A 26,320-nucleotide genomic window follows, 5' to 3' on the forward strand; every position below is an offset into this window, starting at 1 on the left:
TTCATAATGGTAATTTTTGTGATTAATAGACTGTAACTGTCTTACACAGATCTGACTCACTTGAAAGAAAGGAATGTTGAAGATCTTTCTGGAGGAGAGCTCCAAAGATTTGCATGTGCAGTAGTGTGCATTCAGAAAGCAGACATGTAAGTTTCTGAAAGAATATGTTTCATTATTAACAATTCGTATACAATCATTGGCCACTTTATTAGGTGCAGGAGTGGCACCCGGTGCGGTCTTCTGCTGCTGTAGCTCATCCACTTCAAGATTTGATATGTGCATTCTGAGATGCTTTTCTGTATACTAACGTTATAATGCATGGTTATTTGAGTTACTGTCACTGTTTTATAAGCTTGAACCAGTCTACCCATTCTCCTTTAGTCTCTCTCATTAACAAGGCATTTTCACCCACAGAACTGCTGCTCACTGTTTTTCACACTATTCTCTGTAAACTAGAAAAATCCCAGGAGATCAGCAATTTCTGAGATGCTACCCTGTCAGGCATCAACAATAATTCCATGGTCAAAGACACTTAAGTCACGTTTCTTCCCTATACTGATATTTGGCCTGAACAACCACTGAACCTCTTGATCATGTCTACATGTTTTTATGCATTGAGTTGCTGACACATGATTGGCTGATTTAGATATTTGCATTAATAAACTGGTGTACCTAATAAAGAACCACTGAATATATTTTACGTGCAATATCTATATATCAATATCTTCTGTTGGTAGGTTTAATATACCTCCACAAAGAATTTAGGCATGCCTGCAATTAAATGTTACAGTTTATGCTCAATTTCCACAAACATTTTTGAACACTCTAAGTCAGGAAACAAAAGATTAAGCATGGTGATGACAGTAGTTTGTGTATGAAATACTTTGCATCTAGTGGTCATAATGCCATTAGCTTCAAGATAATTACAGAAAAGGATAGGTTTGATCTTCAAGTTCAGATTCTAAATTGGAGAAAGGCTAATTTTGATGGTATCGGAAAGGATCTGGCAAGTGTGGATTGAGACAGGCTGCTTCCTGGCAAAGGTGTATTTGGTAAGTGGGGAGCCTTCTCATGTGAAAATTTGTGAGTACAAAGCTTGTAAGTGTGAGAATAAAAGGCAAGGATAAAGAATAAACAAACACAAATGCTGGAGGAACTCAGCAGGCCAGGCAGCATATATGGAAAAGAGTACAGTCAAAGTTTCAGGCTGAAACCCTGCAGGAAGGATAGAGGATAACAGGTCTTCAAGAGATAAGAAGGCCCGAGTTAAGAAAAAAAGGAGATGCATATCAGAAGTAGACAGATATGGACAAATGAGTATTGGAAATGCAAGAGAACACTTAAGAAAGAAATCAGGAGGAGTTTAAAAAATGGCATGAGGTTGCTCTAGCAGACAAGATGGAGGAGAATCCTCAGGGCTTCTGTAGGTATGTTCGCAAAAGGATGGCAAGTCACAAAATTGATCCTCTGGAAGATCAGAATTGTAATCTATGCATGGAGCCAAAAGAGATGGGTGACATCTTAAATGAATTTTTTCTGTCTGTATTTACTTGGGAGATGGACATGGTGTGTCGAAGTGAGGCAAAGCAGCAGCGAGATCGTGGACCCTATACAGATTATAGAGGAGGTGATGTTTGTTGTCTTGAGGCAAATCAGGGTGGACAAATACCCCAGGGCCTGTCAAGGTTTCCCTTAGACCCTTCACCCATAGTGACAGGTGAGACTGGAGTTTTGGAGGATAGCTAATGTTGTTCCACTGTTTAAGAAAGGCTGTAAAAATACACTCGGGAATTATAGATGTCATTAGTAGTGGGAAAGTTGTTGGAAGGTATTCTAAAGAACCAGGTATACGAATATTTGGATAGATGGTTTGATTAAGGATGGTCAGCATGGCTTTGTGTGTGGAAGATCATGTCTAAACAATCTTGAGAGTTTTTCTGAGGAAGCTACCAGGAAAGTTGATGAAGGCAATGCAGTGGATGTTGTCTACATGGATTTTAGTAAGACATTTGGCAAGGTCCCGCATGGGAGGCTGATCAAAAAGGTTTAGTCGCTTTGCTTTCAAGATGAGGTATTAAAGTGGATGAGACATTGGCTTTGCAGAAGCCAGAGAGAGGTAGTAGATGGTTGCCTGTCTGACTGGAGGCCCGTGACTAGTGAAGTGCCCCAGGGATTTGTGCTGTGTCTGTTGTTGTTTGTCATCTATATCAACGATCTGGGTGATGATGTGGTTAACGAGATCAGCAAATTTGCGGATAACACCAAGATTTGGGGTATAATGGACAGTGAGGAAGACCATCAAAGCTTGCAGTGGGGTGTGGACCAGCTGGAAAGATGGGCTGAAAAATGGAATTTAATCCACACAAGTACATGGTGTTGCACTTGGGTAGAACCCAAGTGAGCAATAGGGCACTGAGGGGTGTGGGAGAACAAGGGAATCTGGGAATGCAGGTTCATAATTCATAGAAAGTGGTGTCACAAGGAAACAACGTCGTAAAGAAAGCTTTGGGCACATTGGCCTTCATAGACCAAAATTTTGGATATGAGAGTTGGGATGTTATGTTGAAGTTGTATAAGACGTTGGTGAGGCCTAATTTGGGGTATTGTGTGCTGTTTTGGGCACTCACCTACAGGAAAGATGCAAATAGGATTCAAAGAGTACAGAGAAAATTTACCGGGACTGGAGGGCCTGAGGCATAAGGTAAGATTGAATAGGTTAGAGCTTTATTCTCCAGAACATAGAAGATTGAGGGGAGATTTGATAGATGTATACAAAATTATAGATGGGGTAAATGCAAGCAGGCTTTTTCCAGTGGAGTTCAGTGGGACTACAACTAGAGGTTGTGGGTCAAGGGTGAACAGTGAAAAGGTACATAGAGGGGAGGGGTATGGAGGGCTATGGTCTGGGTGCAGGTTAACGGGAGTTGGCCGTTTAAATAGTTTGGTGCGTAATAGGTGGGCCAAAGAGCTTGTTTCTGTGTTGTAGTTTTCTCTTACTCTATGACACATCATAGAGGGGGTATGTGGGAATAGTTGCTGGTAACCAAAATTACGGGTTGCAATGAAAATACGCAGTGCCATTTCTAATTAGTTGTAGTTCCCAACTTATTTGAAAATAAATACATTCAAAAGATTTTAATACTGTGGTGTTTTTAGAGCCCTTAACATTGTGACTAGTAGAATTTTACAGAGGTGCTGATCTCATTTTGTTCTGTGAGCAGAGTCACATTGCTAGTTGATATTTATTACAACTGGTGCAAGAGATTTTAGAAATGAATATTTCAAGTATGCAATCTTTATCCTAATGGTGCACAGCTGTCTTATAAGAAAGCCCAGCTATACAATCCACATTGAGGATCTTATGAAGATTCAAATACGAGGAAATCTGCAGATGCTGGAATTTCAAGCAACACACATAAAAGTTGCTGGTGAACGCAGCAGGCCAGGCAGCATCTCTAGTCGATGTTTCAGGCCGAGACCCTTCATCAGGACTAACTGAAAGAAGAGCTAGTAAGAGATTTGAAAGTGGGAGGGGGAGATCCAAAATGATAGGAGAAGACGGGGGGGGGGAAGGGATGGAGCGATGAGCTGGACAACTGATTGGCAAAAGGGATATGAAAGGATCATGGGACGGGTTATTTATTTATTTATTATATATACATTCTTTTTCTTTCCTTTTTCTCCCTCTGTTCCTCTCACTATACTCCTTGTCCATCCTCTGGGCTTCCCCCTTCCCCCTTTCTTTCTCCCTGGGCCTCCTGTCCCATGATCCTCTCATATCCCTTTTGCTAATCACCTGTCCAGCTCTTGGCTCTATCCCTCCCCCTCCTGTCTTCTCCTATCATTTTGGATCTCCCCCTCCCCCTCCCACTTTCAAATCTCTTCCTTCAGTTAGTCCTGACGAAGGGTCTCGGCCTGGAACGTCGACTGTACCTCTTCCTAGAGATGCTGACTGGCCTGCTGCGTTCACCAGCAAGTTTTATGTGTGTTGCTTGTACCTTATGAAAATTGTTCTTATTCATGTATTCTAGGGCAGTCTTTATAAAATAATTGACTTTTGACCAAGAATTCCAGTTGTTGAGTATCTGGATAATGATTATTTGACAGATGCATTACATTTAGTAACTTGTATTTTTTAAAATTGATTGGTTTTTCCAGTCCTCCGGATGTAAAGGCACTTGAATGTGACACACATTTATCCATAATCAAAGACTGTTGATTACAGAAGTCATGTTATTATTGCTGATGTTAAATTTCACATTGAGTATTGCATTATGTTTGATATCACAACATGGGCAATAGCAGAACAGGAGTTTACAGAAAGTAGCTGTCTGGGTGATGTTCTGTTGGATTTTGACTCTTGGTTGGCAACACTTGACAGGTGTTCCATTGAACATCCATCAAGCCTAAATGGAAGGATACTCACACATTTTTGTTTCCTTTTAGTGGGGCGAATGGTCCAAAAGCGAAGGAGGTTCCTGCCTCAATTTTGGGCATTTTGCAGCACTGGGCATTGGAAATATGACCACTTGATGCTGTTGTACATGCATGATACCGGAGAGTAAATGTACTAAAGTCTAATGTACATGTTCCTAAATTTTAAAAAAAACTTTATAGTTTACTGGTATTCCTTCCCCCCCCCCACACCCTTCTGCCAGTCTCATTTTCGTTCACTACACAATCAACCCAGCGAAAATGATCATGCGCCTTAATTTTTTTTCTTCATTTGATCTAGTTCTTTTTAGAAAATTGACTGATCGCTGTCCTGCAAAATGAAAAATTATTAACTGGATCTATTATCCAGAATTACAACACACTAACATTCATGTTGCAGTTCGATAGTCAACTCTCTTGGTTCTTTGGTCAAGATACAGAAAACTGATGTTGTTGCATCTTGCGTTTATTATTGTAATGGTGATAGTTTATCTGCTTCAACTTTGCTTTTGTTTTTGAACTGTATATTTCAACAACAAACTTTTTTTTAACAGTTTTATGTTCGATGAGCCCTCCAGTTACTTAGACGTTAAACAGCGTTTGAAGGCTGCCATTACCATTCGCTCCCTTATAAATCCAGATAGGTAAATGTGCTTTATTTTGCCAAATGTTGATTCTTTCTAGAATTGTGCTGCTCTGAATCTAATAGCCATAGTTATTTATAATATCAGTTTTTTTGCATCTACGTTTTAGTAAATACCCTTTTACTCTTATAATAACTTAAATATATGTGTGTAATGCTACTTGAATATCAACATTGCACAGCAGACAATTTACTACAATTTTGCCACACCTTGAATCAACTATGTAAAACTATAAAGGTGGTCTGACAACTACAATGGTATGAAAGAGGAGGGACTCACTGAATATACTTTTAGATCACATTCAAAATATCCCAAAGCACTTTACTAGTACTCATTAATATAGTGTAAGTGTTAGGAGCCATAAAAAATGTGCTTTGCATGGAAAATTTCAGTACATGAATCCAAACTCGTCATTTGTAATATATTTCAAATTTTACATGAAAGAGAGTACAGATCGGCGCATCCATTTTTATCCACAAGATGGAAGAAATGAAAGAACTCTGATTACTTACACATTTCCCACTCATATTAGTGCACAAAGCATCATTGTGCAAAATCTTTCTGCGTTTCTGCACTTGAAGTCGAATGCAACCACTAGTCTGAGCTTTGTTGATAGTTATTTTACAGCAAAACAATTTTGAAATTAGACCAGAATTTACTGATAGCAGTGAACTGGCTTATTTTTTGTTGATTTTGGGGGGGTAGGAAAGGTTTTGACTTGTTTGTTAATATTGGGAACTTTCTGTGTATATATAGCTTCTTTCCTTATGGGACCTGCACATCAAAAAGACTGTACATTAAATTGGAGGTGGAGATTTCCTTCTCCCTAGCCATCTGTCTAAAAACGAGGATATTCTTGTTGTTTAACTATATTCTGAAACACTCAATACCATATTAAAACCTAAGTTCAGCGAATAAATTGAAGGCTGTATTTGCTAAAACTAATCTTGGTCCCTTGAAGCTTTGGCTATCTATCAAAGTAAGTGAGTCATAGAGAAATACAGCACTGAATGAGGTTAATAACTGGGAAACAACTAATCACAACTTCAGGGCTTCTCTGACTGTAGGGAATGTTGTGGGGGAACTGCCAGTGTTCCCCTACAAATGGGGAGTAGTATTTGTTTTTGCCATGTAACTCCACCTTAAACCTATATTTTTACCATTTTGTTTTGAAATCTGGGAAGAAATTTTGATGTGATACCCAGTTACATTAATAACAAACAAGCATTGGAGCTTATCATAAATTGTGTAGGTGCCAAATATATATCCCAAGGCCTTGTAAAATTTAAAATGCTATTCTTGTTAAATGATACTAAAGGCTGTTTTTGCAAGTTTCCAAATTTAAATCTGAAAAATTCAAACAACATTGGTCATCACATAACCAATAAACCATAATTTGGATCAACTTCTGTTTGGAAGTTGGGTTGATCGCCGAGTTTGGCAAAATTTTTTCAGGCGTTTTGGCTCCAATGGAGAAGCCACCGTCAGAGCGCAGTTGAGGGTGTTGCCTCCTTAATGCCAGTTTATATACTCCTCTGGGGCCCAAATGAATATTGATTAAATGTCGTGGTCTGACTGGCTGGTTCAAAAGTAGAAGATTCTGATTGGCTAGCTTTGAGGGAGGTCCACTGGAAGTGTTTGCTTCACTGTCCAGATCCCGAGGTCACTGGTGATTCGTTGATTGTATGTAAGTCAGCATTCTGAGGAGACAACACCCTCAACTGCGCAGTGACGATGGCTTCTCAAGTGAAGCCAAAACATATGCAAACATTTTATCAAGCTCGGTGATCAACCAAACTTCCAAATGCCCAACCCAAGCTTCCAATATTTCAATCAAGTTCTGTCATTAGAAGGGATTGGATAGCTTTGGGACTTTCAAGGACTTGGTGGTCCTTATTGAATTTCTTGACAGAGGTATTACTAAAATCTGTGGAGCGCAGTTTTCAAATAGCTTTAATTACAAGTTTCATAGTTTTATTTTCATATTTTACAATAACTTTTTTTCCATGTGCAAGTGAAATTTCAGTTACTGGAATTCAAATTTGTGCATGATATCTTAGTGCAACATAAGTCATGGCACAGATTAATTTCCTTCAATTAATCTTGAATCTTCAACAAATGACTTTTAAAAGCAATGTTGAATCTTGTTTGTGATATTAGGTCTAATATTTCCAGCTGGCCTTGTGATTAAAAGTTACAGTAAATGTTTTACTAGATGTATGATCTGTCATCTTTCCATATTTAGATATATCATCGTTGTGGAGCACGATTTGAGTGTACTAGACTACCTTTCTGACTTCATTTGCTGTTTGTACGGTGTGCCAAGTGCATATGGTGTTGTTACTATGCCTTTCAGTGTTCGAGAAGGTAAAACTTCAATGCATTTTAAAAACCTTATTTTGTACAAAGTTGTAAATACTCTTTTTAACAAAAAATGTACATGTAGACTATGTAGAGACTTTAAGCTTCGAAGTGTGGACACGGTAAATATTTTAATATAGTTTGCCTTACCAAGTGGGTAATGCATAACTACTTTCTTTAAAAGGTTGATTCCAGCAGATGTTTTGGAAGCATTGGTGATTAGGAAACTGTCAAGTCCTTGAAGTACTTTTGTATTTCAATGTTAAATGTTAAGATGAAATAATCTGAAATCATGCTGATAAAATAATGCATATTCAAATTGAGGGTTTCAATTTAAAATAAATATTTGAATATTCATGGAAAAACTACATAACTGATCCTAGATCTGCAGTTATGGCAATGCAGTTTGTAAAGTTTATTTTGTTTAGATTAAAGCCACTGTAGTGGAATAATATTATGCCAGGTGTCATACACAACAGTATCAAAATAATCTAGATTCAGTGAATGTAGATCCCATAGCTGCTTATAGTTGAGGTATTCATTGTAGAATACTGTGTTTTGAAAGTAGTACCCTATTGGGTTCGGTTACACCTCTGGTCATGAAGCCAGTAACAGATAAGGCCTAAATAATGGGAAGAACATTTATCTCTCAAATCTCTCGATAGGTATCAACATATTCTTGGACGGGTATGTGCCAACTGAAAACTTGAGATTCCGTGATGCGTCACTGATTTTCAAAGTGGCTGAAACAGCAAATGAGGAAGAGGTGAAAAAAATGTGCCGATACCATTATCCAAGAATGAGAAAAAAGATGGGTGAATTTGAATTGGACATTGGCAGTGGCGAGTTCACAGACTCTGAAATCATGGTAATGTTGGGAGAAAATGGTGAGCATTTTATTACACATACTGAAATCATGGAAAATTTATTGTTCAAAATAAGTACTGGATTAACGTGCATTTGATGTAGTAATGTCCAAAAATGTGTCCAGCATAAATTCACAATATCCTACATCGGCCATGCCACACTTTCCATATTAATCCCCATCTGATAAGGGTTTTGATATGGAAACCCTGGCTACTACTTGGTCTTTCGGCTGGAATTAGATGTGGATGGTTCTCCTATTAACATGTAATTATCTATAACAAAGTAATCATAATCACTAACTGGAGGAGCACGTTGCAGGGTATCCTGCTGGGTCAGGCCCACATGCTCACTATTAAAGGCTGATTCTGCATCAACTCAACGCCGTAACTACGGCGTAGCCGCAAACCCTACGCCATAGCCTGACATGCACCTCTCCCAAAATGTATCTACACGTTGCAGCAATGCAGACCGAACAACTGCGATTGGTCCGATTGGTAGCATCGCATTTCCTCCCATTGGCCGACTGAAGGGCAGGGAAGGAACTCTGGCTGCAATGCTTTCCATAAAGCTTTACAGACCTCCGAAATTATGGAGGACACATTTCGCTTTTACGAAAAAAGACGCTCACTTTAAACTGGTTTACCCCGAGAAAGACTACAATGACCATGATGCCTTGTGCGGGCAGGTGTGTGCGCATGTGCGACATGCCCGAATTGCAGAGCGACGCAGACACACCAAGGGACAAGTATAAATGCTCATAACGTGCGTAGGTTATGGCGTCGAGTTGACGTAGAAGTATAAATCAGCCTTAAGGCATCCGTTAGTCTTGCGAGACCATGGATCAGCGTCTGGAAAGTCTTCACTCTCCAGGGCGCAGGCCTGGGCAAGGTTGTATGGAAGACCGGCAGTTGCCCATGCTGCAAGTCTCCCCTCTCCACGACACTGATGTTGTCCAAGGGAAGGGCAAGGGCCGATACAGCTTGGCACCAGTGTTGTCGCAGAGCACTGTGTGGTTAAGTCCCTTGCTCAAGGACACAGCACACTGCCTCGGCTGGGATTTTGTTAAAACAGCAAACTTACCATGGTCTATTCAGAAACTCCTATGGCCTCCAGTTTCTTGATTTTTTTTTGCTTGTGACCCTATGAAATCCAGCGTGGAAGCCTTGAGGGCCATATGGCCCACGTTGTGAACCAATAACCTAGCATATACAGTGGATTTCAGTGAATTGGTTAATCGGGCCAGCTGCTTATTTGGAACAACTTTAAAAGAACAACAACTAATTGAGAAAATAGCCTGGATTCCTTTTGTTTATTTGCCACTTAATTGGGACAAGAGACTGTTGTCAAACAGTTTCTAACTCACATCAGTCATGTTCAGTAATGTGACTGTTCAAGACTACACCATGCTTAGAACAAACATTTTTTAAATAGCATCATTTGCGCAATTTGTATTCAAAAAGCAACAATTTTTGTCACTGATAGTTGGTGAGAACTAAGCAGTAAGACAACTCGAACAGTTTTGCTCACTGATATTTGAAGCATTCAGGCTTGGAGATGCCAGAAACAGCAGGGAGTGAAAATGAAATGTTTTTTTTTATCATGTTAGCTATTACGAAGGTATCGACAGTCATCTCAAATGTTACAATGAAAATGAAAGTTAGGAGGAAGCAGTTGTTGAAGGCATTGTATGAAGGAAGTCCATTATCTGCACTGAATTTGTTCATTTACAATCAAATCAAAAGGCATTGTATACCGGATGAATTCTTCTGGCAATAACAATTGAGAACTAATACGGTTTTATGGTACTGTGGTAGAATTGGTAGTGCTATAAATTGTTCTGGATTTCATTTAAATACATAATTTGTTACTCGATTAAATTGTAGTTTATCTTTTTTATACCTTTTTTTAAACTATTTCCATGAAACTTCAGCTAATTGGGTCAGCCGCTTAATTGGGCCAAAATGTACAGATTCCATTGTAGCCCGATTAACTGGAATGCAGTATATATGCATCTCTGAACCTTTGTTTTCATGTATTTTTTCATGGTGGTGCAGGAAAGAGAATAGAGTTGTTGAGGCACATGTTGCAGTAAAAAATTGGAAACAAATAATCAGGAATCCCTACTTTAATTAAGACATTAAGACATTCTAAGACATTTTTTCTACTATTGCTTGAACAATGCAAATTGGAGGAAGGAATATTAGCTTGAGAAATTGAACTCGTAGCTGAAGGGGTGTTTTGAGAAATCGGTGCTGCTACATAATACTCAAGCATTGTTAACTGTATGGTTAAGAATCATTGGGATGAGCTCCTCTTGAGCAGGCTGGGACCAAGGTTTTATATAAAGAATCAGAATAGTCATGGGGACTTCAAAGTATCAAGTGATTGGGGGTGCTGGGTGGGTGGGTGCTGGTTGATGGTATGTTAGCAATAATAGTAATTCTGTAATTAAAAATGGAGTACCTTTAAATGGAAGATTTTATCTTTTAAATATTAAAAAGAGCAGTTTTACTTGACACATGTACTTTGAAATATATAGTGAAATGCATTTTTTATGTCAATGACCAATACAGTCTCAGAATATGCTGGGAACAGGTCGCCATGCTTCCAGCTCCAACAGGAGCACGTTTACTTACTAATCCTTATTGATATGTATGTCTTTGGAATGTGGGAGGAAACTGGAGCTCCTAGACGAAACCCGTACAGTCACGGGGAGATTGTACAAACTCCTTACAGAGAGCGGTGGGAATCGAACCTGATCACTGGCACTGAAAAGTGTTACATTAGCCACTACGCTTCTATGCCACTCTTAACTTGATTAGAGCAGGGATTCCCAACCATGGACCAATACTATTAACCAAGGGGTCTATGGACCCCAGGTTGGCAACCCCTGGCAAATCTGTTAGAATTCTTTGAGGAAATAACAGGCAGGATAGACAAAGTAGAGTCACTGGATGGTGTTTACTTGGATTTTCGAAAGGCCTTTGACAAGTTGCTGCATATGAGGCTGCTTGGCAAGATAAGAGGAATGGTATTAGCAAGGAAAGAAGATTTGCTGACTGGCAGGAGACAAAGAATTGGAATAAAAGGGGGACCTTTTCTGATTCGCTGCAGGTTCCACAGGGATTGGTGTTGGGACCACTTCTTTTTGAGTTGTATATGTCAAAGATTTGGACAAAGGAATTGATGGTTTTGTGGCCAAGCTCATGGATGGTACAAAGATAGGTGGAGGGGCAGGTAGTGTTGAGGAAGCAGGGTGTCTGCAGGAGGACTTAAGCAGATTGGGAGAATGGGCAAAGAAGTGGCAGAAGGAATATAGTGTAGGGAAGTGTATGGTGATTCACCCTGGTGAAAGGGATAAAGGCGTGGGTTATTTTCTAAATAGGAAAAAAATTCAGAAATCAAAGGTGCAAAGAGACTTGGGAGTCCTTAGGGAGTTCCCTAAAGGTTAACTTGCAGGATGAATCGGTGGTAAGGAAGAAAAATGCAATGTTAGCATTAATTTCAAGAGGACTAGAATACAAAAGCAAGAATGTCATGCTGAGGGTTTATAAGACATTGGTCAGACCGCACTTGGAGTATTGTGAGCAGTTTTGGGCCCCTCATTTAAGAAAGGATGTGCTAGAGTTTACGAGAATGATCCCAGGAAAAAAGGGTTAATATGAGGAGAGTTTGATGGATATTGGATTGGATATTGCTCCTGGTAATAACGCAAACATTTCTTTTATTGTGTATTACACAAATTTTCCAGTAAATCTGGTGAGTGTAATAGAACTGGAAAATGTACAAACATAGTCCAAAAACCAGCTCTGACTGTAAACACAGCTTGTGTTTGAAACCCAAGGCGCACATTTCGAAATAATGAGTGAATCATCTGCTGAACTGTTAGGAGTTCTAAACAATTGGCAGATAATCAGAGCTTTACTGTACATTCTTAGCTATACCAGTTAATTTAAGAGTTTTAGAAAATAACTGGAGTTTATGGTGAAGGAAAGAATGATTATTTTGTTTTCTTAATAGGTACAGGGAAGACGACATTCATCCGAATGTTGGCTGGAAGATTGAAGCCTGATGAAGGGGGTAATGCATTATTGATACAATTTTAGGAAATGGCACTATCAAATTATGACACTCACTGTCACTTCTGAAATAATGTATTAAATATTTTAATAGGTGCAGTCCCTGTACTAAATGTCAGCTACAAGCCACAAAAGATCAGCCCTAAGTCTCAAGTAAGTAGCTTAATTTCTTTTGGCTATAAATGAATTGCTAAAGGAGGCTTGGAAAGGCTTGCAGTTGTGGAAAACATATGTGCAAGATTTTAAAAGTTGCAAGTCTTGAAACAGAAGTGAAGGGGCTTAAATTTGGTGTTCATCCTATCTGAGTATTTCAGCATCTGCAGTAATAGAGTAACACAGCACAGAAATCACCCTTCAGACCAACTGGTCCATGCCAACAAGAGGACTGCTTCAGCTAGTCCCAGTAACCCATAACCCTCCAAGCTCTACTTATCCAAATGTCTCTTATACGCACATGTACTGGCCTTGAACTCTTCCTCTGGCAGCTCATTCCAGCTACTCACTACCTTCTGTATAAAGAAGTTACCTCTCATGTCTCTTAAGTTATCCTATCTTGTATTTGCCTTCTTCAAATCTAAACTGAACTTTCAATTCTGTGCCTCAAGATATTTTCATGTTGCAAATGAAAGTATACATAGAATATTTGAAGGTTCGTTAATCTTGTTATAACATTTTAACCACATGCATTGCATAGAGCTATTGACATATTAGAAATAAATATTTCCTTTAAAATAAAAGAGAAAATGCACCTTGTCTTACTAGGGAACTGTTCGTCAACTGCTTCATGAAAAGATCAGAGATGCCTACACTCATCCACAATTTGTAACTGATGTAATGAAACCACTGCAGATTGAAAGCATCATTGATCAGGAGGTACTGCTTCAGCTTTTTAAATTGTTTCTTGTGTAACATCTGGTTTTATTAATGTAAAAAACGTTTGAAGGAAATATCTGCTACTTCAGTGCCACCCATTATATCTTACTCCTAATTATTGCCAAGCAGGCTGTCAACTGAAATGCCCACTTTGAGCAAAATAGCTTGTTATTATTGGATCTTTAGCATTATTCTCTTAATGAACTGGTCTTATGAGATGAAGATCATCAAGCTGCAGCTCTTCAGGGGAAGTATTAAGGAACTGGAGTTGTAGCTCGATGACCTTCAGCTCATACAGGAAACTGAGGAGGTGATAGATTGGAGCTACAGGGAGGTATCACCCCTAAGTTGCAGGAGGCAGGAAAATGGGGGACTGTTAGGAGGGAAGTGAGATTGGAAGAAAGTACAGAATAGCCCTGTGGCAGTTCCCCTCAATACTATTTTGGGTACTTTTGAGGGGGTGACCTACCAGGGATGAGCTGCAGCAATCAGATCTCTTGCACTGTGACTCAGAAGGGAACGGATGAGCAGAGGACTGCTGTAGTGATATTCTAACTCTTCCATCGTTAGGAGAGTAGATTCGGGATTCTGCGGAGGTGGTAAAGGCACCCCAATAGTATGTTGCCTCCCAGGTGCCATGGTCGAGGTCAACTCGAATCGAGACCATGACATTCTAAAGGGGAGAGTAAGCAGCCATAAATCTTGGTACATATCAGCGCCACTAACATAAGTAGGAAAACCGAGAAGGTCCTGAAGAGAGAATTTGGGAGCTAGGTAGAATTTGGAAAGCTGAAAAGCGGGACCTCCAGGTTAGCAAGACCTGCTGCCTGTATCACATGCCAGTGAGGGCAAGAATAAGATGATTTGCCAGATGAATGCATGGCTGAGGATTTGCTGCAGGGGCACAGTTTCGGATGTCTTGATCATTGGGATCTCTTGGGGAAAGGTATGACCTGTACAAAAGGGGTGGATTGCACCTGAACCCGATGGGGATCAATATCCTTGCAAGGAGGTTTGCTAAAGCTATAGAGGAGGGTTTCAACTAATTTGGCGGGGGAATGGGAACCAGAGTGTTGGTTTACAAGCAGAGGCTGTGTGTAGTAGGAGTGTCAGGAAGGAAAGGCAGATGATGGGCCACAATTGCAGTCACTGAGATGAGTTGCAGTGTAAAAGCAGACAGTCAAAAAGGATGACAGAAACAGGACTGAAGGTGTTAGATTTGTATGCACGCAGTATATAGAATAAGGCAGATAATCATGTAGCACAGTTAAGAGATTGGCAGATGAGGTGGGCGTCACAGTCGTAGCTGAAAGATTATAGTTGAGAGTTTAACATCCAAGAATCCACATTGTATCAAAAGGACAGGCAGGTTGGCAGAAGAGGTGGCGTAACTTTGTTGGTAAAAATTGAAACCAAATCCTTAGAGGTGATGTAAGATCACAAGATGTAGAATCCTTGTGGGTACAGTTAAGAAACTGCAAGGGTAAAAAGACCCTGATGGGAGTTATGAACAGTGGCCAGGATGTGAGCTATAAATTACAACGAGAGATAGAAAAGGCATGTCAAAAGGGCAATATGATGGTGATGAGGCAGATACACTGGGGAAAATCAGGTTGGTGCTAGATCCTGAGAGACAGAATTTGTAGAATGCCTACCAGATGCCTTTTTAGAGTAGCTTGTGGTTGAGCCCTTTGGGGATCAGTTCTGGATTGGATATTGTGTAATAAATTGGATTTGTTTGGGGAACTTAAGGTAAATGAACCCTAAGGAGTCAGTGAAGTTAATATGATAGAATTCACTCTGCAATTTGAGAGGGAGAAGCTAAAGTCAAATCAGTATTACAGTGGAGTAACAAGATTCTGGCATGGTCCTAGGAGACTGGAGAATTGCAGAGGCAGAAGAAAGGAAATTATAGGCCAGTTAGCCTGAGATCAATGGTTGGGAAGATGTTAAGAGTCCATTGTTAAGGACGTGGGTGCTTGGAGGCACATGATTAAAAAGGGCAAAGTCAGCACGGTTTCCTTGAGGGAAAATCTTGCAGGACACATCTGCTGGAATTCTTTAAGTAACAAGCAGGATGGACAGAGGAAAATCAGAGGATGTTGTGTACTTGGATTTTCAGAAGGCCTTTGACAAAGTGCCGCACGTGAGGCTGCTTAACAAGAGCCCAAGAAAGATATCAGCATGGATTGAGGATTGGCTGATTGGCAAGAGGCAGAGTGGGATTAAAGGGAGCCTTTTCTGATTGACTGCTGCTGACTAGTGGTGCTCTGCAAGCAAATGCAATGTTTGCATTTAATTTTGAGAGAGTTAGAATATAAAACCCGGAGGCTTTATAAGGCACTGGTGAGGCCTCACTTGGAGTACTGTCAGCAGGTTTGGGCTCTTATTTAAGAAGCAATGTGCTGACATTGGAAAGAATTTAGAGGAGGTTCATGAGAATGAAAGATTTACCTTAGGAGAAACAATTGATGGCTCTGGGCCTTTGCATGTTGGAATTTGTAACAATGAGGGGGGATTTAATTGAAATCTATCAAATATTGAAAAGCCTCAATAGAGTGGATGTGGAGACCATTTTTCCTATGGTGGAGTCGAGGACTAGAGGGCACAGCCTCAGAATACAATGAATTTGTTGAATTTGTCGCCACAGGCAGCTGTGGAGGCCAGGTCATTGGGTATATGTAAGGCAGAAGTTGATTAGTCATTGTGTGGAAGGTTACAGAGAGAAGGCAGGAGAATGGGGTTGAGAGGGAAACAGATCAGCATGATGAAATGGCAAAGCAGATTCATTGGATTGGATGTCCTAATTCTACTTCTATGTCTTATGGTCTTAATATGGGGGGGACACGATTACATGACACTTCCAAGCAAGTAGAAGGGAAAATGTACTGCCAATGTATGAGATGATAGGTGTGACAGAAATGTTTCCAGAATGATAAATTCTAAATCTTATTTTGAGGGAAGACCAGGAGTTGATCTGGATTACTGGAAGATTTAATAACTGATGGTTTTGTGTAATGGAAGAATCAGAAAAAGTGTTTGAAGGGGGTGTTGCATATCTCAGGAGAAATGAAAGAAGAGAAAAGTAATTCAGTTATTTGAATTTTAGGAACCAGTAGGTGATAACGTCAGTTAGAAAGGAGTAATGATTGAGTAGAACTTAAATGTGTGTCAGGTGCAGGTGAATAAACTGGATGTCTGTAATTTGCAGGTGATGGCTTATGATCAAGATGGTGTTTTAATTTGTCATTAATATTATATGTCAGGGTTATTCTGGCTATTTTTGCTGTATAAAAAACATAGTCACTGTTACTTTAAGCAAATTGTTCCCTTTATAAGAGACTATTATTATGTTAAGTTTTAAATTGGGAACCAGTTGTATAAACTAGGATTATAATTTATTGAGAATGAGATTAAATGGTGACCTGATTGAAGGGTTGAAAGTAATTAATCAGTTCCACTGCAAAGTTCAGGATGAGGCTCGAGTAGATTAGAGCTAGACATTGAATCTGTACACTATGGTTCATGCCTGGAATCTTTTCCCAAAAAGAAATGGACTAATGCAAGTGGAAAGATTTAAAATACAGGAGACTTGTGATGTAATTCAGTGGTAAAACAGGTTCAATGGGACCAAGTGCTGTTTTAAAGTTTTCTGCCAAGTCTAAACTATCTGATTAGTCAAAAGTGGCTTGTGCATACTGTTATGGGAAGACATTTGCCCATTATCTGAACAGGAAGAAAATAAGTATTGGAAACTAACAAATGATGGGAAATCTTGAGTACAATCAGCTTGATTAAAGGGAAAGCTAAGATGTAGAATTGTATGTTTATTTGAATTAAGGAGATTCATCTTCATGGACCAACTTGAGATTTTATTACACCAAACCCAGTTATAATTACTACTTCTTTCACCGTGCTATGAAATAAAGAAACTGAACTAGATCACCTGTCCTTCTTTCATCAAGTTTGGCCTGCTTTGTGGAGGATGTGAATATCCAGTTCAAATCATGGCCATGTATCACTGTCCATGCTTGCTACCTTAGAGGTTGAAAAAGAATGATATTTAGATCACGTACATGAGTGACTGATGCCACTTTACCTAGGCATTTGCCAATATAAGAAAAAGTAGCATGGTGTTTTCATTAACAGAACTGATACCCACAGTGGGCAGCCTTGGGGATAGATATCAAGCAGCCATTATGTTTGAGAGGATACAGACTAGAAATTGAGTGCATGGTCAAACAGGACAGTTTCTGGCTCAAGCATTAACTCTGTTCTCTTTTTTCATATATAGTCCAGCATTTTCTTTTTCTGTTTCAGATTGCCAGCATCTACATTAGTGTGTCATGGTTGCAAATGGCCTTATTTAGATAATCGATGAATACTTGTGTGAAGTAAGCAGACAAGGGTATCTCCTAAGCAACAGACCTTTCTGAAGAGATTCTTTTATGTTACTATGAAGATTAGGGATTGTGGGTGCGTTGCTCAGTATCTTTGTTCCTCGGAGTAAGGAACATTCTTCATGTGCTGCTTTATTGGTCATTATCCCAATCAAGAAAATAAGCAGACAAATAGATAAAACTTGCTTCAAAACTTGGACAAAACAGCCCATGAGGCCGCTTTATGTGTATCAGAGTGAGCTTGGACCCAATGTGAGAAATAGGCACTGGACCACCTCCTGGCACTTTATCATGGTACATTTGAGGTATTATCATTGATGTGAACTTTCATCCAACGTCTTTTGCAGTGTGGTGTAATGCAGTTGTGCAACACTAAGAAGTTTGCTTGAATCTATTCCATTAGATTTTGCTCAGTGCGTAACTTGTGGCAAGATGTATTTTTTTCACCCTAATTTTTATAATCCGTAATCTCATACAGGTTCAGAATCTATCTGGAGGTGAATTGCAACGTGTGGCTCTGGCGCTTTGCTTGGGTAAGCCAGCTGATGTCTATCTGATTGATGAACCATCAGCCTACCTGGATTCTGAACAGCGTCTCATGGCTGGAAGAGTAATAAAACGGTAAGTTTTTATTTAGGGGCAATTATTCAATAATTTAAATGTCACCTTAGTTCATTGGGATGTACTTTCTAAATCAGTTGAACTTCAGAGATTACTATAATGTTAGTGATGCTGTCTGCCAAGGATAGCATGCACTTCTTAAGAGAATGTAGTTGCATTTAGAAAGGAGTGTTTGTTAAGATAATGGGCCCCTTTTTGGACCAAGAAAGGTTGATGACAATATGGTATTTAATGGTATATGTGACTTCTGCAAGGACTTTGATGAGGTTTTGTTATGACAGACTGATTGTGAGAACCAAAGCCCATGAGATCCGGCGGGGCGGTGGGGGAGAGAACAGGCTGGATCCAAAATTAGCTTGGCAAATAATGGTTGTATGTTTTAAGGATTATAAAGCTATTGCAGTCGAGTTCTGCTAGGCTAGATTTGACTTCTATGGTAAATGTCATTAAAACAGACAAATAGTTATCCTAATTAAGAGGTTTCAGGTGGTACCAAAATTAGTAATGTGATTTCCAATGAGAAAGAAAATTTTAGCTGAAGTTAGTTCTTAACAGACTGAACACACTTGGAAAATTAGATTTCGATTGAATGAAATACCTTTGAGGAGGAGGAACATGGCAAGAAACTGTACATTGTTGGGGTGCGGTCTTCCTGCACTGGGGCCACTAGCTGGAATTCCCATCCTATGCATGGTATAGTTATATTAGTGGTGTTTTATTAGATTTTTGTATTCAGAGGCTTCTGTGAGATAAAAAGGCTCGGCAGTTGAAACATCTAAGTGTTCAAAGATCTGTCTGAGGCACTTGAAGCATATTTACATTGGTAACTTTCTATTAAAATTATTTGATAAATGTTCCTTAAACAAAATCAAATCTTGAGATTTTTAAGGCAAATTCTACATTTTGTGCCTGTAATTTCCATTAAAATAGCTTCTAAGATATAGTCACCATCAACTGTCTGGATTTACAAGGTTTTATTTTTATATTAACTTTGTTTTATCTAAAATCATTTGTTATTTGATATCTTAAAAACATTGTTTATTGGATTAGTGACAAGTGCTCTCTCTACAATTATTGTTTAGTTTCATTCTCCATGCCAAGAAGACTGCCTTTGTTGTGGAACATGACTTTATAATGGCCACCTATTTGGCTGACCGTGTGATTGTGTTTGATGGAGTACCATCTAAAAGTACAACTGCTAATCCGTAAGTTTTATGTTTTTGACAGCATGATTTTTGCATCCATTTTGGAAGTCAGACTATGGTTAATAATGGGGCTGAATGCCTTTTTCTTTGAACTCTGTGCAAAACATTGATAAAAATATGGGAAGTCTGAACTCAAGGTCTGGTATTGTCAAAGTAAGAAAGACATCCTTAATTACATTCGGATATCCTGTCAATTTAAACTTATTTTCCTCATACTCTATTCTGTTATTTTGAAGAACTGTAGTTTTAAGATACAACAAATTTGTGGAGAAATATTGCCCCATGCAAACACAACACTGCCATTTTTTCATTTTTTTTCCAAATATATGTATAATGCATTAAAAGTTCATTTTGAATAACCTGCCAAGAAAGAAAAAGGAGAACTTTATAAATGCTAAATAATCCAAGAGATTGAGCTGTGTGGACTAAACTACCTTTCTCTCAATCCCCTTTCATGAGGTTACTTTTATTGAAAATAGATTTTTTCAACTTGGAAATTAAAAATGAACATTTCTTAAATAAAAATGTGAAGTCAAACAACTGAAAGAGAAGTTCCCTTTTTTGTGGCTGTTGGCCTTTGTTTCTTTGCGTGTTAAATTCTGGTGGAAATTAATGAATCCCTTGAGCAATAAATTATATTAGAACAATAATGTAAAACTTGAGACCTATCGGTGTATTTTTTTCAAAAAGACAACAGTATTATTTTAATTCCGTTTTGCATTTGGGGATTAGCTTTACATGGAAGCGAGTATTACATTATAAAGTAATGTAAAAATAATTCTCAGATTTAGTGTGCTTCAACTTGGATCTGTATTTCAATTTACTAAATATTGCATTAAACAATTAGTCCACAGACACTGCTTGCGGGAATGAATAAATTCTTGTCACAGCTGGAAATCACATTCCGAAGAGATCCAAACAATTATAGACCAAGGATTAATAAAATGAACTCTATCAAGGTAAGCATAAATTGCATGTGTTAACTATGGTTACAGGAATTAAATTTAATGTCCCCTTTTTGTGCAAGGTTCCTAACATGCTTGCAAATTACAATGTTACCTAAAGGAAACTTAGATCCATCAAGTTTGATCGTGTGTGTATATTATATACAAACAAGATTTTATTTAGGTCTTTCTGAAAATAAGTGTGCTGCAAATGATTGAATATTATCTAATGCACAGAGTTAGCATCACAAGGTACGGTTTCCTACATTTGTTCCGATAGAAGGAAGTCTTATATCCGTTAATACTACCTTTCTTTGTGGTGATTAGTGTTATTGCACAACTAAGTGATAGGAATGGCATCACATTTGCTGTTCCCTACAAAGTAGATATGACTGAGGTAATGCAGCCCTTCACAGAAGAGCTAAAGGAAGCACACTATGAGGGAGATGAGCGGCTGCAGTTCTTTTTAAAGTAGTTTCAGCTGTTGTTTGATTTATCTTTATATAATTAGTTGCAGTAGAGTGGAGAATATAGGATTTGTGTTATTTGGGAAATGTTTGGGAAGCCTGTGACCTATTTCTCTTTTGTTAATAGGATGTGGAGCAGAAGAAGAGTGGAAATTATTTTTTCTTGGATGACTGACCCACCATATGGCAAATCCAATTGTCATATTCAAGAAACATTTGAAATGAAAATGAACAGTCTACATCTCTCACTGCTCAATCAACATCAAGAGCAGTTCTTTCTAATAATTCTTAAATTGTTCATTTTCCCTTTTGAAACATTTATAGCTAATTGATAATATAATTGTGGTTATATTACATCTGCATTTATTTATTCCTGGCTATAATGTGGAACACCAGTTTGAGGTGTACAAGGGGGAAAGAAGTGTCTCAGAGTAAAACAACCATGTGCTATAAAAGATAACCAGAGGGGTTGTGGTGTCGTTAGAACATTGAAACATCAATTATTCTTTTACTTTTTACATCAACCTCTTGGCAATAATTGAATTTTGAGGAATAAATCTATTTCAAAATGTCCTGTAACAATATTAAATCCTATAAGAATGAAGATAAGTGTACTGTGTTTCCTGTTCTGATTGACAAGTTATGCATTGCCATACGTGGAATAAGTTACAGAATGGACAAATCTACAGCTGCAAAGAAAGATCTTATGATGTTTGTGTACATTACAGGAAGGAAAGAAATCTCCTCCTTATGATCTTTCCCTTGATATCCAAGCCTGCTTGAATTAATTATGATCCTCATAGGCCTCTATTTTTCCCTGTGATCAGAAAAGTGGGTGAACAAAAAAGCACCTCATTGTTGTGGATTGGGAAATCAGACATAGTGGCTTCAAACCTATATTGCTTTGTTGCTTGGCAATGCAGGTATATTTATAACCATATAACAATTATAGCATGGAAACAGGCCATCTCGGCCCTTCTAGTCCGTGTCAAACTCTTACTCTCACCTAGTCCCACCAACCTGCACTCAGCCCATAACCCTCCATTCCTTTCATGTCCATATAGCTATCCAATTTAACTTTAAATGACAACATCTAACCTGCCTCAACCACTTTACTGGAAGCTCATTCCAGCTACCACTCCGAGTAAAGAAGTTCCCCCTCATGTTACCCCTAAACTTTTGCCCTTTAACTCTCAACTCATGTCCTCTTGTTTGAATCTCCCCCCCCGTGGAAAAAGCCTATCCACGTCAACTCTATCTATCCCCCTCATAATTTTAAATACCTCTATCGTCCCCCCTCAACCTACACTCTGAAGAATAAAGACCCAACTTGTTTTACCTTTCTCTGTAACTTAGGTGCTGAAACCCAGGTAATATTCTAGTAACACACATCAAAGTTGCTGGTGAACGCAGCAGGCCAGGCAGCATCGGGGAGATGCTGCCTGGCCTGCTGCGTTCACCAGCAACTTTGATGTGTGTTGCTTGAATTTCCAGCATCTGCAGAATTCCTGTTGTTTGCGTTTTAATACTCTAGTTTGCGTTTTAATATTCTAGTAAATCTTCTCTGTACTGTCTTATTTTGTTGACATCTTTCCTATAATTCAGTGACCAGAACTGTACACAATACTCCAAATTTGGCCTCACCAATGCCTTGTACAATTTCAACATTACATCCCAACTCCTATACTCAATGCTCTGATTTATAAAGGCCAACATACCAAAAGCTTTCTTCACCACCCTATCCACATGAGATTTCACCTTCATGGAACTATGCACCATTATTCCTAGATCCCTCTGTTATACTGCATTCTTCAATGCCCTACCATTTACCATGTATGTCCTATTTTGATTAGTCCTACCAAAATGTAGCACCTCACATTTATCAGCATTATTTAAATAGTGGTAGTAGTATGGGGATGGTCTCTGTGCATGCATGTTCATCTAGTTGACTGCTTGTTATACTAGACATGATTAGTATTCTGTGAATTAGTCATTGACTATTTAACAAACATAGTAAATAACTAATAGTAGTATCTTAAGAGTACAATTGGGGTCTGCCCTAATCCAGGGAGGTTAATTTGCAGTTCCAAAGTTGAATGGGATATCTGGAAATTAAATTGATAAGGAAGCTTTCCAGCAGAAGAATGCAATAAATTTCCAGAGAACACTGTAAGATCAAAGTATTTGGATTAAACTTTTCTATAATAGGAATGAAGGTAGGAAACTTTGTCACATGGTGTGAGCAGAATTACCTGCAGCTTAATGTGAAAAAGACTGAGGAGAGATAAGGTACCGGTGACCCCTGTTTCCATCCAGGGAGTCAGTGTGGACATGGTGGAGGATTACAAATACCTGGGGATACGAATTGACAATAAAATGGACTGGTCAAAGAACACTGAGGCTGTCTACAAGAAGGGTCAGAGCCGTCTCTATTTCCTGAGGAGACTGAGGTCTTTTAACATCTGCCGGACGATGCTGAGGATGTTCTACGAGTCTGTGGTGGCCAGTGCTATCATGTTTGCTGTTGTGTGCTGGGGCAGCAGGCTGAGGGTGGCAGACACCAACAGAATCAACAAACTCATCCGTAAGACCAGTGATGCTGTGGGGATGGAACTGGACTCTCTGACGGTGGTGTCTGAAAAGAGGATGCTGTCTAAGTTGCATGCCATCTTGATCAATGTCTCCCATCCATTACATAATGTACTGGGTGGGCACAGGAGTACATTCAGCCAGAGACTCATTCCACCGAAATGCAACACAGAGCGTCATAAGAAGTTATTCCTGCCTGTGGCCATCAAACTTTACAACTCCTTCCTTGGAGGGTCAGACACCCTGAGTCAATAGGCTGGTCCTGGACTTATTTCATAATTTACTGGCATAATTTACATATTGCTATTTAACTATTTATGGTTCTATTACTATTTATTATTTATGGTGCAACTGTAACAAAAACCAATTTCCCCCGGGATCAATAAAGTATGACTATGACTAGCATCCTCAGGCCAATTTTATCCTAGAAAATGCGTGTTATTTCAATAACCATGTCAAAATGCATTTAAAGTGTTAAATTACAACTTATTTGACGTCATTGAGTTTTGCTCTGAAAATTTGTGCCTATTCACTTTGACTAGAAATGTTTACAGTATAAATTGTTATGAAATCAATGTACATTACTATAGAGTCATTGAAATATTGGCTTTGTTTTCATATTAGTAAATTAGCCTGAGAAACATTGGAGTTTTGTAAAGACTCATTGTTTAAGTGAAGAGTTTACTTGGACTTGAAGAGGGAATCAAGCTCCAATTAGTTTTGTTTTAATTTCTGTCGTGTTACTTTTGTCTATGGTTAAACAGTCTTGTTCCATACTTGGCTGCCCCACCCCTTCCCATTGCGAATTTAGGTCCCAAGTTAAAATTGTAGAGTGTAAATCTGAGATAATGCCTTAATACCAACCTAAAACATATCCATGCACCTCATCCTCTCTTCAGAACAAATATTAACTGAGCAGGGAATTCAGTTAAAATTCTGTACAACGATGTGTTGTAAGCTTTACAATACTATGACAAGTTGCAAATAAATGTAAAATTAAGAAGCCAATGCCTTCTGAAAACATTAGATTTGATCTGTAGGAGCTGCTGTCACAATTGAAACTTGTTAGCAAACAAAGCCATGTGGTGGGGTACCAGGAAACCTAATATTTTCGTTTTGTAGTCTAATTCTTCCCTTACATGCCAATAAAAACCTTTGGAATAAACTTCAAATTATATAGCCAGGTATTCACATAATTTTGACTTGGGGGACATCTGGCAAATTACAATTTGGTATGAAAACAAGCCCACTTAATCAAAATTATCATTGTTTAATATACAATCTGAAACTATTGATAAGCTAAGAACGTTAAAAAGTAAACACCAGGGTTCAATTCTAGGGAACTGAATAGTAAAGTTCAATGGTTAAACTGGAGCATGAAGTTGTAAACCATACCTACTCTTCAAAAAAAAATTAAGACAATGGAGAAAATAGTAAATGAAAAATCAGTTGATGTTATGCCCATCAAAAACATTAGATAGTTCTTTTTCTAAAACAGAGGGGCGAGTGGTTCGGGAACCAAGGTTACTTGGAGTGCCTTTGAATAGGATCAAGATGGTTTCCATTGCCAGGTGATGAACATCTTTGGGTATACAAATTAAGCAATCACAATTAAATTCAAAAAAGAAAATCAGGAAAAATAAAATAACCCTGATTGACTCATGCGAAAGCTGCGACAAGAAATAATGCACAAAATTATTGTCAGATCATTTAGTTCACTCCCCTACTCTGTATTGAAAGTGACATGGAAGATCCACAGAATATCCAATGCTCACCTACCATTTTGAACCAATAAAAAGTCCTCTCAACAAAGATTTTCAGACTTGCATTCTCAGATCAGTAATGTAGAAGAAAGTTTAAAAAGTCTATTGATTGTCATGCAAACTGTATTTCTTAACAGATGTGAAATCTATAAAAGAATAAAACCAAAATTAGAAAGCAAAAAAACAAGTATCCCAGCAAACAGATGCAGGTGACTACTGTGATGATAGGAAGTTTGCTCATTGATGACCTGAAATCACATTTACAAAGTTCTACAGCAGTTTGTTCTTCATACAATAGCGATCTATATCTACCAATACAAAACCCTTGCAGGCCATTCCTCGGTTAACAAATGGGTTCGGTTTTTTTACAGATGTCCATAAGACAGTTTTGTCAACAAGTTGGAAAGTACACAAAACAAAATCCCTCATTTCACTGTATTGTAATAGAAACATAGAAAATAGGTGCAGCGGTAGGCCATTCAGCCCTTCGAGCCTGCACCACCATTCAGTATGATCATGGCTGGTCATCCATCTCAGAACCCTGTACCAGCCTTCCCCCCATACCCCCGATCCCTTTAGCCACAAGGGCCATATCTAACTCCCTCTTAAGTATAGCCAATGAATTGGCCTCAACTGTTTCCTGTGGCAGAGAATTCCACAGATTCACCACTCTCTGTGTGAAGAAGTTCTTCCTCATCTCAGTCCTAAAAGGCTTCCCCTTTATCCTTAAACTGTGACCTCTTGTTCTGGACTTCCCCAACATCGGGAACAATCTTCCTGCATCTAGCCTGTCCAATCCCTTTAGGATTTTATATGTCTCAATAAGATCCCCCCTCAATTTTCTAAATTCCAGAGAGTATAAGCCTAGTCGATCCAGTCTTTCATCATATGAAAGTCCTGCCATCCCAGGAATCAATCTGGTGAACCTTCTTTGTACTCCCTCTATGGCAAGGATGTCGTTCCTCAGATTAGGGGACCAAAACTGCACACAATACTCCAGGTGTGGTCTCACCAAGGCCTTGTACAACTACAGTAGAACCTCCCTGCTCCTGTACTCGAATCCTCTTGCTATA

At 38.8% G+C, this 26,320-nt stretch overlaps 1 protein-coding gene across 1 annotated transcript in view; it reads left to right on the forward strand.

The window, feature by feature from the left end:
• abce1 (ATP-binding cassette, sub-family E (OABP), member 1) overlaps nucleotides 1–22,236 on the forward strand; it is a 31,345-nt gene extending 9,109 nt beyond the window's left edge. The window contains exons 8-18 of the mRNA XM_063046437.1: nucleotides 50–146; nucleotides 4,989–5,078; nucleotides 7,324–7,445; nucleotides 8,105–8,326; nucleotides 12,327–12,386; nucleotides 12,480–12,538; nucleotides 13,148–13,258; nucleotides 18,137–18,279; nucleotides 19,362–19,484; nucleotides 20,332–20,443; nucleotides 21,023–22,236. Of these exons, the coding sequence (XP_062902507.1) occupies nucleotides 50–146; nucleotides 4,989–5,078; nucleotides 7,324–7,445; nucleotides 8,105–8,326; nucleotides 12,327–12,386; nucleotides 12,480–12,538; nucleotides 13,148–13,258; nucleotides 18,137–18,279; nucleotides 19,362–19,484; nucleotides 20,332–20,443; nucleotides 21,023–21,070 (1,187 nt within the window). The 3' untranslated portion in view covers nucleotides 21,071–22,236. The remainder of the gene's footprint in view (nucleotides 1–49; nucleotides 147–4,988; nucleotides 5,079–7,323; nucleotides 7,446–8,104; nucleotides 8,327–12,326; nucleotides 12,387–12,479; nucleotides 12,539–13,147; nucleotides 13,259–18,136; nucleotides 18,280–19,361; nucleotides 19,485–20,331; nucleotides 20,444–21,022) is intronic.
• The last annotated feature ends 4,084 nt before the right edge of the window (nucleotides 22,237–26,320 follow it).

This window comes from Mobula hypostoma, chromosome 4 (assembly GCF_963921235.1).
Source record: "Mobula hypostoma chromosome 4, sMobHyp1.1, whole genome shotgun sequence".
NCBI lineage: Eukaryota > Metazoa > Chordata > Chondrichthyes > Myliobatiformes > Myliobatidae > Mobula > Mobula hypostoma.